Source organism: Mandrillus leucophaeus, unplaced genomic scaffold, assembly GCF_000951045.1.
Source record: "Mandrillus leucophaeus isolate KB7577 unplaced genomic scaffold, Mleu.le_1.0 Scaffold272, whole genome shotgun sequence".
NCBI lineage: Eukaryota > Metazoa > Chordata > Mammalia > Primates > Cercopithecidae > Mandrillus > Mandrillus leucophaeus.
In genome coordinates this window covers 1,075,579-1,088,227 of record NW_012102832.1, presented here as the reverse complement: position 1 = coordinate 1,088,227, position 12,649 = coordinate 1,075,579, and the positions used below count along the sequence as shown (strand labels likewise).

The 12,649-nt window shown below is 53.8% G+C and overlaps 1 protein-coding gene across 5 annotated transcripts in view; it reads right to left on the bottom strand.

The window, feature by feature from the left end:
* The window catches only part of LASP1 (LIM and SH3 protein 1), a 63,672-nt gene that overhangs the window by 2,638 nt on the left and 48,385 nt on the right, over window positions 1-12,649 (bottom strand). For 4 of the 5 annotated variants that reach the window (XM_011984715.1, XM_011984716.1, XM_011984714.1 and 1 more), the window contains 3 exons: window positions 10,406-10,556; window positions 9,736-9,839; window positions 3,145-6,341 (listed from right to left, as the gene is read on the bottom strand). In XM_011984715.1, coding sequence (XP_011840105.1) covers window positions 6,168-6,341; window positions 9,736-9,839; window positions 10,406-10,556 — 429 coding nt within the window. In that variant the 3' untranslated portion in view covers window positions 3,145-6,167. Of the gene's footprint in view, window positions 1-3,144; window positions 6,342-9,735; window positions 9,840-10,405; window positions 10,557-12,649 lie in introns of those variants that run through there. The other variant, XR_001006561.1, reaches the window with a different exon arrangement.

Here is a 12,649-nt window from a genome sequence, read left to right as displayed (position 1 = left end):
AAAAAAAAAAAAAAAAAAAAAAAAAAAATTAGCCGGGCATGGTGGCAGATGCCCGTAATCCCAGCTACTCTTGAGGCTGAGGCTACAGAATTGCTTGAACCTGGGAGGCGGAGGTTGCAGTGAGCTAAGACCGTGCCATTGCACTCTAGCCTGGGCGACAGAGCGAGACTCTGTCTCAAAAATAAATAAATAAATAAAATAAGAAGTAAAAGGCCTAGTGTGGTGGCTCATGCCTGTAATCCCAACATTTTAGGAGGCTGAGGCAGGTGGATCACCTGAGGTCGGGAGTTCAAGACCAGCCTGAGCAACATGGAGAAACCCCATCTCTACTAAAAATACAAAATTAGCTGGGCGTGGTGGCTCATGCCTGTAATCCCAGCTACTCGGGAGACTGAGGCAGGAGAATCGCTTGAACCTGGGAAGTGGAGGTTGCAGTGAGCTGAGATTGCACTCCAGCCTGGGCAACAAGAGTGAAGCTCCATCTCAAAAAAATAAATAAAATAAAATAAGAAATAAATAAGAAATGTCAGAGACCAAGATTCAAAACTAGGCACGCAGACATCAAAGTTCATATTCTTCCTCTTGCCCCACACTGCTCCCCCTGTTGGTCTGGAAGGCCTCTACACCCCACGTGCACTGCTCAACTTGCGGAGGGCGCACTTACAGAACGGGCACCAGAGACCCCTCCTCCACTCACTCCTTCATCTCTTGCAGTCATTACCCACTGTTTTGTTCTCCTTCTTTCTTTTTTTGTAGAGACGGGGTCTTGCCATTTTGCCCAGGCTGGTCTCAAACTCCTGGACTCAAGCAGTTCTCCCACCTCAGCCTTCCGAAGTGCTGGGATTGCAGGTGTGAACCACTGCACGGGGCCTAATTTTGTTTTCTTTGGTATCCTCTTCCAAAAGCTCAGCATAGTGTTATACACAGAGAGGACACTGAAGAATTCTCAGGGGGCATCCCTGAAATTAAAAAAATTCAAGTGGTTTCTTCTGAGGGGGAAAAGAGAATTGTTTTATTCTTTTCTTTATTTTTATTTATTTATTTATTTATTTATGAGACGGAGTCTCACTCTGTCGCCCGGGCTGGAGTGCAGTGGTGCGATCTCTGCTCAATGCAAGGTCCGCCTCCTGGGTTCACACCATTCTCCTGCCTCCCGAGTAGCTGGGACTATAGGCGCCCACCACCACGCCCGGCTAATGTTTTGTATTTTTAGTAGAGACGGGGTTTCACCATGTTAGCCAGGATTTTTTTGCCTTTTTATAAGCCTCAATTATTTCCTATTAAATTAAAAAATTCCCTAGGATGTCTCTGAGACCTAGTCTCCTTGGCCCCCACCCCAAATAGTATTTTTTTTTAAAGGCCTGGGGTTAAGATATATTGGTAACCTCCTCATAATGCTAGACCTCAAGAACTTAGGCCACTCAGAAGGAAATCCAGAAGCCCCTCCCATTGGCCCATTCCCAGGAGGCAGAGCTTTCTGTGAGCAGGGAGTGGAGACGTGGCAGCAATGCCCCCCAAAGCACTGTTCCCTCAAATAGATCTGAAGGTGAATGAAGCCTCCTGAGGAGTGGGGTAGGCCAACATGAGGCAAGCTTTGCCAACAAACTCCCTTCTATTGGGAAAGTATTGGGCTGCCTGCGCCCCTGGAGGGAAGCAGGTGTCAGTGCTGTCTCTAATTATACCACCCAGGGCCACCTTGGATGCTCCCCACACTGGCCCAGCTCGGCAGACTCTGGCCATGTCATTCTCCAGATTACAAATGCTCAGCTCAGGAGAGCCCTCCTCCTCTCCACCCTGCTGTGATTCTGAGGCTGGAGAATGCTTTAGTTCTGAGCCCCAAGAGAGAAATGCCCCTCAAGCAGCTGGACCTGAGGCTGATTGGCAGCACTGAGCAGGGCCAGACTCACCTCTCTACCACTGTCCTCTTCCCAAGCCCACTGAGCAAGAGGGGAGGCCGCCTGGCCTTTTGGCCAGTCACAGACCCTGGGCACCTGGAGCAAAACATGGAGCCCAGGAGACACGCATCTGAGAGCTGCCAAGGACACAGGCACACGGCCTGCCACGGCCAGATGGCACAGCACCAGATTGTGAGCATCACATGGGGGTCTCAGGCCCCACTCTGCCACTGTGACTGCCACCAATCTGCTTTGCCTTTCTGGGTTTCAGTGAGCCCCTATATAAGTAGTTACTTCTCTCACAGGGTTGTGAGGAAGAAGGAAGAAAGGGGATGTGTATTAAAGATTACATTCAGAAGGCACTGTGAGTAGTGCTTTGGGTTACCAGGCCACCTTACAGACAGCTTTAGCCAGGTCCCATCTCACTGCGGAATGCCCTGTCCCTGTCATCTCATTCCTTAAACGCATGGAGCTCCTGCTCTCTGCCTGGCAGCGGCAGAGTGCTAGAACTGCTCCCCAGCCGAGCTCATTCATTAATTCAACAGCTCCGCACCTGCTCCTGGGCAAGTACCAGGGATTTAGAGATGAATTAGACTCATCGCCTGCCCCAAGGGCTCTGGCTAGTGGGTACAGATTCATCACTGAGGAAGTGACACAGTAAGACAAGACGGAGCTCAGGGAAGCTTTCGGGAGCATCACCAAGTTGGGCAGAGAGGAATGAGCGGGTGGGAAGCCAGAAGTAGGTTGGTGGGGAGTTCTCAGCAAGGAGGAACTAGGGGCCGAGGGCTTGACAGACAGCAGCAAACTATCCTTTGGCGTCCAGACAAGTCATTCTCTCCCTGAAGGGCAGCAGAGCTCCCAGGAGGGCCATAGGCCAGTGCCCCCAAGCAGACAGAACACACACACACACAGCAGTACGTTACAGCTAGACACACACACACGCACACAGCAGCACCTTACAGCTACACACACACACATACAGCAGCAGCACCTTACAGCTACACACACACACACACACATACAGCAGCAGCACCTTACAGCTACACACACACACACACACACACACAGCAGCAGCACCTTACAGCTACACACACACACACAGCAGCAGCACCTTACAACTACACACACACACACATACATACAGCAGCAGCGCCTTACAACTACACACACACACACATACACAGCAGCAGCGCCTTACAGCTACACACACACACACACACAGCACCTCAGAGCCAGAGAGGAAACCAAGTCCGCAGGTAAAAATTATACTTTTATTTGAGTCACCAGGAGAAAGATTCACTTGTGGTTCAAGTCAAATGTTCAGAATCATAACAGGCCAGAAAGATTTGATCCCGAGCACAAGCCCACGAGGGAGGGGACCAAAACAGACTGAAATGAGACAACCACCCCATATAAAAAGATGAGTGGGCGGCTTCACACACGCACACACATACACACACACACGGATGAAATGTTTGGACAGAGGCAAATTTCACGTGGTCATTTCTGTTTCTTTTTAAATACAGGTTTGTAAGGTGGTATTTTGTTTTTTCCAGCTATAAAAAAAGGCCCAAAAGTGCATGTGTGAGGGGGGAAAGGCAGAAATTAAGCAATAAAGTCATTTTCCCTGGAGGGACATGAGAGGGAGAAAACAGGAGGCAGTGTTGGGAGAACACACTTGGCTCACCACTGGGCTTCTTGTTATTTTTAGTATTGGTCCACAAAAGTTATATTCGCATTCTAGCTTTGATGCCTCTTTCCTAGGATTAAATGAGCTGAAAGACCTCTGTGAACTGTAGAGAAGACCGGGGGCTCAGCCCAGCACAGCCCAGCCCCTCAGGGCTCTGTGCTCTTCTAGGGATGTAATGGTTCTGGTAAGGAACACAGACGCCCAACAGCCTCCGGGTCACTCAGCACCAGTGTGACAGCCCCTCCTCTCTCTGGGGGTGTGTAAGAAAATGGCCCCTATTTTTAGGACAGGAAGAGTAGAGGGAGGGCCTGCAGCAAGATTCCATAACTGGCTTGCCTTATCTGGGAAGGAGAATTAAGCTGAGTGACAACAGGCTGCTTCTTGCTGCTCCTCCCCTCCACTCACCACTCTCCCAAACTCAGGTCCTTTAAGGGGATGTGTCCCTAACCTTTGGTCCCTAAATCCACATTGTGCTTTGAGATCAAGAGGAAACAGAATGCACCAGCGCCACCCAAGACTCCCAAGAGATTCTCTGCCTCCCCAAGCCCCCACATCGCCCAATATAAGATATTCCACTTGCCTCCACCTAGGCTGGGGCCAGAAAGGAAACGGGATGGGTCAGGCAGGGCCTCCCCACCCACAGTCTTTTCCTCAACCTCTCATTTGGGGCAAATATCCCCAAATCAATTAACAAGCAATTGTCAAAAACACCCATGATGACTGATTGTTGAACAGGCCAACACCTTCAGGTCCTGCCCCTCACCTGGGGGTACAAGTGTGCAAAGGGACAAGAGGTCAACGGCGGGGGGGGCCTGGTTGGGCTCAGGGTGAAAATGGGATGGGGACTCCCAGAGGGTGGCAAGAAAACCAGAGATGAAATCAAGTGAGGCCAGGGTTGTCACAGCCACCTGCGAGCAGAAAGCAGGAACCGGATATAGCACCATCTTTCCCTCCCCATCCCGGAGGCTGTGCTTCCAGTTTTGCAGCCCTGGGACCCTCTTTCTTGCTTTAAGGGAGCTTTATGTAAGTGATGGGGAGGTCTAGGGAAAGAGCCCCCAGAGTGAGACACCCATAGGGTGACACTTCTGCCACCCTATTCTGCAGCCCTAGACAGAGATGGGGAAAAATATGCCTGGAGTGACAGAGCCTTCCTCTACCCCTTAGCCCCAGCAGGCTGCAGACCCTGTGGCAGCCCCACCAACTCCACACTAACCTCTTACCTTCCACCCTGCATGCTGCAAAGTGCAGTTTGGTGGGCTTCCTCCACTCAGAGATGGGGAGAAGGAGGAACTTCATTCCAAAAACACATAAGGAACTTCTCTCCCCCAGGAGCCCTCCCCTCTCACTGTGGCTTCTGAGGAAACTCTCGGGGGAAGACGGCTCTTCGTACCCTCACATAACCCCACCCACACATAGGCCCAGAGACACCTACAGACACCCCTGCCCCATCTCTCACATTCACACTGACACACTTGCATGTCAGACACCTGCAGACATACATGCTCCTGCCTCCGCACACCAGGTCTTGGAGGTTTAGTGGTCCTTGCTGGCTTTGTGCAGCTCCAAGTCCACTTGGCACTGGGCTGGGGAGGGGAGGCCACGGAAGGCTCTGAGACATCTTCCCATGAGGAGCAGGGAGGAGCAGCCACCTAACCCAGATCCTGGGGGCTGAGGGAGGCTGAAGACCAAAAGGCCCTGAGGCACCCTTGCCCAATACTTCGGGACCATGGCTTCCAGCCTAGGAGGCAGGCAAGGGTCCCTGGAGACTCCGGGTGGGTGTGGGGAAAGGGGCTGCAGGAGAGAACTCCTTGTTCCCCTCCTTCCGGTAGCCGTCCCTAAAATTAAGAAAGGCAAGAACCTGACCCAAGCGGTGCTTCCTGGGGAGCTCTTTGCCCGCTGCAGGTATGTGTGGGCAGGAGGGCAAAATCACAGTGTGCGAAGGAACGCGTGGGGAGGGGATGAATGCACCCCGCAGCAGGAACCCCGTTCTCCTGTTGTTGCCCCTGAGGAGGGAGGTAGGGAGAGAGACCCCAGGTGGGCAGAGCCCCCTCTCTGAGAAAGAGAAGTAGAGCCCATCCCACTGGTCCCTACACAACGGCAGAGCGCCCGTCGCCATCCCAGGAACCGAGAAGTGGATCCCACTTTGGAGAATGTAGGAAGCCCCTGCCCTGGGGTCCTGGGAGTCTCAGGCTCACCCCAGCCCTGGAATGTGTGGGTATGCGAGGAGCTGGGCAGGAGAACGTGAGGGAAGAGAACAGAGGGCCAGGCGAGGCCCACAGGCCAACAGGTAGGTCTTCCATTCCAGCCCTGCCCCACGGGCCTCACCCTCCCCCAGAGAGGCCCACGCCCGTTCCATCCAGAGAGAAAACCAGGAAGTCGGTCAAGGGGGAAGCCTGCCAGAGGAGGGAGCCCGCGGAAGTGGCAGAAGAAGGCTTCAGTTGGCAAAAGAAGCTGGAAGAGGGGTGGGAATCACAAGCTGTTGCAGGTTTTAAAAAACAGAGACACTGAAGAATGGACGGGTCACGCCCAGGACGGATGCGATGCCGTGGAATGTGCTGAAGACAGATGGGGGCGCTGCAGGTTCAGATGGCCTCCACGTAGTTGGCCGGCAGCATCCCCGTGTCGCCGGTGCGCTCCACCGTCCCGTACATCCAGCCGTCGTCGATCTGCTGCACGTTGATGATGGTGTCACCGTCCTGGAAGGAGACCTCGTCCTCGTCGGCGGCGCTGTAGTCATACACCGCGCGGTACCGCTTCTGTGGGGGAAGTGTGGTCAGCCTAGGGCCCTGGATGCCGGCTCACCTGGGTCTGAGCATTTCTTTCTAACTCTCCAGGACCCTGGAGCAGAGCCTGGGGGAGCAGTGAACTCAGAAATGGAGCACCAGGCTCTGCCACAAAGATTCTTACCTCTGTGTCTTGCTTTCTGAGAGCAATCGATCTTTTACAACCTTTGGCAGCTATTAAGGGCCAGAGGCAGAACAGGGACTGGGTCACATCAGCTCTGCCCCACCTCCCCTGAACAGGACTGCAGTAAGGTCCACCAGCCATGATGACACAGTAATGTCTAAAAATATGACACGCAGGCCAGGTGCAGTGGCTCACACCTGTAATCCCAGCGCTGTGGGAGGCCAAGGCAGGAGAACTGCTTGAGCCCAGAAGTTTGAAATCAGCCTGGGAAACATAGTGAGAACACCGCTCCCCCTTTTTTTTTTGAGATGGAGTCTTGCTTTGTCACCCAAGCTGGAGTGCAATGGCACGATCTTGGCTCACTGCAACATCCACCTCCTGGGTTCAAGTGATTCTCCTGCCTCAGTCTCCCGAGTAGCTGGGACTATAGGTGTGTACCACCATGCCCAGCTAATTTTTGTACTTTTTTGTAGAGACAGGGTTTCACCATGTTGGCCAGGATGGTCTCAAACTCCTGGTCTCAAGTGATCTGCCCGCCTCGGCCTCTCAAAGTGCTAGGATTACAAGTGTGAGCCCATCTCTACAAAAAATAAAAAATTAGTTAGGCTTAGTGGTACATGCCTGTAGTCTCAGCTACTCAGGAGGCTGAGGTGGGAGGATCACTTCAACCCAGGAGGTTGAGGCTGCAGTGAGCTAGCTGTGATTGCACCACTGCTGCACTCCAGCCCGGGCAGCAGAGCATGACCCTGTCTCAAAAAAGAAAAAACAAAAACAAAAACAGAAAAAACATGACCTGTATGCTATTATTTGCATGATTATAAGCACCAGTAGTTTCTTTCAGAAGCCATGATGTGTCCTGTCCAAGTTCAGGACAAAGACCTTTCCTTGGGAGAAAAGTCTTCAGGGGACGTGTCTATCAGGTTCCACCTTCCAAGCCTCAGCCAAAATCTGCTGCTTAAGCCCTAGATCTAGGTAATGTCCAGTAAGGCACACAAAATCCTACAGCATCACCTACTACCAGGATGGAGTTTTAAAAAAGAAGAGAGGAAAAAAAGAAAAAGAAAAAGAAATCCTATAGCTATAGACAACATTCTACCTCCCCTGACCTTCACTGCCCTTGACTTGTCTCTGAGGCTCCACAGGACAGTTTGAAACCAACAGGTCTATGGGATAAGAGGTCACACTTCTCATGAAGTGACCTCAGTCTCTCTCATCACCAATTCTGCCTCTGTCTTGGTCTGAGCCGCTCCCATCCATGCCTGTATCCTGTAACAGCCTCCTGATGGTCTCCCTGGTTCTACCCTTAAACCAGCCTCTTCTCAACACAGCTGCCAGGGTGGTCTTCCAAAAACCTATGTCGCTCTGCACAGATCAGAGGTCCCAGAGGCCTTCCTGGGGCCCACAAGTCCCTGCATAATCGGAACTCTTCCCCTCTCCCACTGGAGTCAATTTGGGTTTCCTGCTGCTCCTTGAACTTTCCTAGAATATTCCCGTCTCAGCACCTTCGCGCTTGCTGTCCTCATTGCACGGCTCACTCTTTCCTTTATTGAGGACTTTGCTCAAATGTCACGTCTTTTTTTTTTTTTTTTCCAGCCGGAGTTTCACTCTTGTTGCCCAGGCTGGAGTGTAAATGGCATGATCTCGGCTCACTGCAATCTCCACCTCCCAGGTTCAAGCAATTCTCCTGCCTCAGCCTCCCAAGTAGCTGGGATTACAGGCATGCACCACCATGCCCGGCTAATTTTATATTTTCAGTAGAGACAGGGTTTCACCATGTTGGCCAGGCTGGTTTCGAACTCCTGACTCAAATGATCCGCCCACTTTGGCCTCCCAAAGTGCTAGGATTACAGGCGTGAGCCACTGCACCCGGCCAAATGTCTTTTTTCTTTGGAGATGGAGTCTTGCTCTATCGCCCAGGCTGGAGTGCAGTGGTACGATCTTGGCTCACTGCAACCTCTGCCTCTCTGGTTCAAGCAATTCTCCTGCCTCAGTCTCCCGAGTAGCTGGGATTACAGATTACAGGTACACGCCACCACACCTGGCTAATTTTTGTATTTTTGGTAGACAGGAGGTTTCACCATGTTGGCCAGGCTGATCTCAAACTCCTGACCTCAAGTGATCTGCCCGCCTTGGCCTCCCAAAGTGCTGGGATGACAAGTGTGAGCCACCGCACCTGGCCAAATGTCTTAATCCAGCTGCTTTCTATCCATCCCTCACCCTGCTGTCTTTCTCTTCACAGCATATCACCGCTGACCTTACCTTATATACCTATTTTCTTACTGCTTTCTTGTTTGTCCCCCTGACTGGAATGTAAGCCCCCAGAGGGCAGGGAAGTGGCTTTATATTCAGAGGTGGACCCCACACATCCAGGACAGACCATTAAGGAGGGAAGGACTGGCTGGGCTGCCTGGAACCTTATCCTTCAGACTAACTCTTGTGCCAGTGCCGCGGGCAGTCCTAACATACCTTTGTTTGTGTGCCCAGAGCATCAGGCTCCAGCCTGCCATTATCTCAGGCGATTTTATCTCTCTAAGTATCTGTTCTCTCCTACGTGAGCTACTTTGAATTCCCAGGCACCCAGCCTGGAGGCGCTGAGCCTGCCAGGAGCTTGGTAAGGGTGGCTCAGCGGCACCCATGGGTAGAGTGAGTGGCAGGACTTATAGATCATTCACTTGCTCTAGGCCTGGCGCAGAGTAGTTGAACCAGAGGGATGCTGCCAGGTCCCCAGCCCAGCAGGGGACACAGAGAAGGTGACCAACACAAAGAGTTCTTTTTAGTTGGAAAAAGTGCTCTGAAGGCAGCCAGTGGAGTTGAGTGAGGCAAAGCATCAGGGTGGTGTGCTCTGCACGGCATGGCTGGGGAGGCCCCTCAGAGGCAGGGGCAGCCTGAGAGCTGAAGGATTTGGGGGCCATCCTCATGACGCGAGGAGAGCAGCGCCCAGGGCTGGAAGGCCCCACACAGAAAGGTGCCTTGTGTGTTCCCAGGTAGCTGGGATAAGGAAACCCCGCCCAAAGCAGGGTGATTGACCTGCCCATGGTACACCAGGGGTGGAATGCAGGGCCCTAGTCCCAGCCAGCCTCTGCCCACTAGGCCAACCAATTTCCTCTCTGCTCATAAGGCTGAGATCCTTATCATCACACACAAGAGTGTGGGTGCAAAGGTCAGGAGAATCCACGAGCTGTGTCCAAGCCTTCCCTGAGGACCCCCTGCCTCTGGCCTCTCCCTCCGGCCAGCGTTACTCACCCCGCCACCACCTGGGGCGCTGCGCTGTATGGAGACTGGGGCTGCAGGCTCCTTGTAGCCACCATAGGACTGGGCCACCGGCTGCTGCTGGGGCTGCTGGTAAACTGGAAGATGGGAGGAGACAGGGCTCGAAAACTGTCCTGCCAAACCCAGCCCCTCCCAGAGCTCCTGAGAAGCCCATACCATGCACTTCGACCCCATCCCCAACCCGGCTCAAGCCCCACAGCTCAAAGGCTGATGTCCACGTGTGCACATCTGCCTGTGTGGTGTATCCCACAGCAGGGGCTCTGAGCCCCATGACCTGGGGGCCTCTCCTTTCAATCCTCTTGGCGCAGTACAGGCCAGACCCTGGTGCTCACGCCCTCATCCTGGATGAGAATGGGACTTGGGGGCTTGGGAAGCAGTCCTTTCCACGCCTGCATGCGTACATGCATGCGTGCGTGCATGTGTGTATGTGCGTGTGTGTGTCTGTCTCTCGCCGGCTTCCTCCCCACCCCAGCTGGTCTGGCCTCAGGTCCTCTGTCCCCTCTTGCACACGAGAGGCTGAATTGCCTGTTGGTTAAGAGCAAGGCTCCAGAAGGTGTATCTGTCTGTCTGTCTTTCCTCTGGCTTCCTCCCCACCCCACTGGCCTCGCCTTAGGTGGTCTGCACCAACAGGCTCTGCACTCACCCGGGGCACTGGTCGGGATGTGGTGAGGCTGCTGCTGCTCCGGGGGCCGCCGGTAGCTGCTGCTTTCCTGGGAATCCCGGCGCTCTGGCTCCATGCCCTCGCCCCCGCTAGGGCCCATGCGGCTCTTCTCAAACTCCTCATGGTATTTTATCTGCAAGGTCAGAAGGCACTGGGTAAAGGATCCCACCGCAAACCACCCAGTTCCTTCCCGTGACCCTCAAGATCCCGGGATGGGAGAGACTCCCCAAGAGCTTTGGGCAGAGAAAGCCAGGTCTTGCTCTGGAAGCACCAGCTATGTGCCCTTGGACAAGCGACCTAACCTTGCCAAGCCTGTTTTCACCTCTGCAAAATGGGACACCAGTATCTCCCTCAGACGTTGCTGGAAAATGCAATGAAATGACCGACGTAAAAGCACCATGAGAACTAAAGGAACTAAAGAATCAGATCAAAGTTTGTGGTCACTTTTCTTTTTTTATGAGATGGGAGTTTTGCTCTGTTGCCCAGGCGGAAGTGCAATGGCATAATCTCGGCTCACCGCAACCTCCACCTCCAGGGTTCAAGCAATTCTCCTGCCTCAGCCTCCCGAATAGCTGGGATTATAGGCGCCTGCCACTACACCCAGCTAATTTTTTGTATTTTTAGTAGAGACAGGGTTTCATCACATTGACCAGGCTGGTCTCAAACTCCTGACCTCAGGTGATCCACCCACCCCGGTCTCCCAAACTGCAAGGATTGCAGGCATGAGCCACCGCGACCAGCCAAGTGGTCACTTTTATATGCCTGCGGCGGAGGCGGGGTCTGCTCTGTTTCTGCCCTGATCAACAGTAACAACAGTAGCAGCGGTTTACTGAGTTCTTACTGAGTTCTTACTGTGCTGGGGCTGTGCTAGGCATTTTATGTCACAGGCTCATGTGAGCTCGCCAGCGCCCCTGAGGGGTAGATTGCAGACCCCATGTAACAGGCAAGAAGGAAACGAAGGGATTGATAAGTGAAGTGAGTGGCCCAAGATCACAGATTCCAGAGCCTGGCTCTTTATCAACAGGCGATTCTGCCTCTTGTGTGCAAGATGTCGCGGGTGCTACAGTCTAGGATGATGCTCTGCTGAGAACCCCAGGCTTTAGGGACAAAAAGTGCCAGACCCTCCCTGAGGGTGAGACATTGTCTTGGAGATGGGCTCCTTCTCGGGTCAGGTTCCAAAAATGGCCAGAGAGGCCCAAAGAAGTCACATCCCTCAGGAACACCCCACTAGGCAGGCATGTGAGGCTCCAAGCCCGCAAGTCAGTCTCTTGCCCCCACAGGGCAGTACTGGCTACAGAGACCCCCACCTTGACCACCACCACCCAGGAGTCTGGAGCTGGACCTCATGTTGTTTGAGGGCTGTGACTGTGCCTGCCTGGGGCTGGCTGCATTAGCCATCAAGGTCAGGAGGGCAGGGGAGGCAGGTGCCCACCAAGCCAAGTCGGGGAGGGGAGGGAAGCTGCACTCTGCCTAGACCCCTTGGGTGCTGTGGCGGAGGACTTGTCCAGTCTGGGGGAACCAGAGACCCTGCTACCTCCATCAGAGACCTAAGCAGGGTCAGCCAGAGGAAGCCCCACCCCCACTACCAGAAAGAAACCTCAGGGTCAACTGGCCCATTTGTGTCCAGAGCCTCAGCCCCAGCTCAATCCTCTTAGCCAACTGAGTCAGAGAGAAACGGTCGTTCATCCACCTTGTCGTCTTCAGGCTGAGTCCCATAGTGGGACCAGAACACCGGCCTCGGTGTTGCCTGCTAGATTCAGATTCTGATCGGCCCCAGGCTTCCTCCATCTCCCAACCCCCATGGCACCTTCTCTGGACACCGGTCTTTCCTCCTCTCAGGTCTGAAAACTGTCCAGATGGCCTTCTGGGGCTGCCCCAGACTCCCAAAGACAGGCCTGCCAAGGTCTCCTAGATCTCAGCCTAAGAGCCAGACCCTGGAGAATCACGGGTGACTCCCCACGCTTGCAGCACCCTGACCTTGTGGCGTCCTGACCCTGTGGCAAACAGATCCTGCGGCACCCTGGCCCAGTGGCACCCTGACCCTGTGGCACTCTGGCCCTGTGGCAGTCTGACCCTGTGGCACCCTGGCCCTGTGGCAGTCTGACCCTGTGGCACCCTGGCCCTGTGGCAGTCTGACCCTGTGGCACCCTGGCCCTGTGGCAATCTGACCCTGTGGCACCCTGGCCCTGTGGCAATCTGACCCTGTGGCACCCTGGCCCTGTGGCA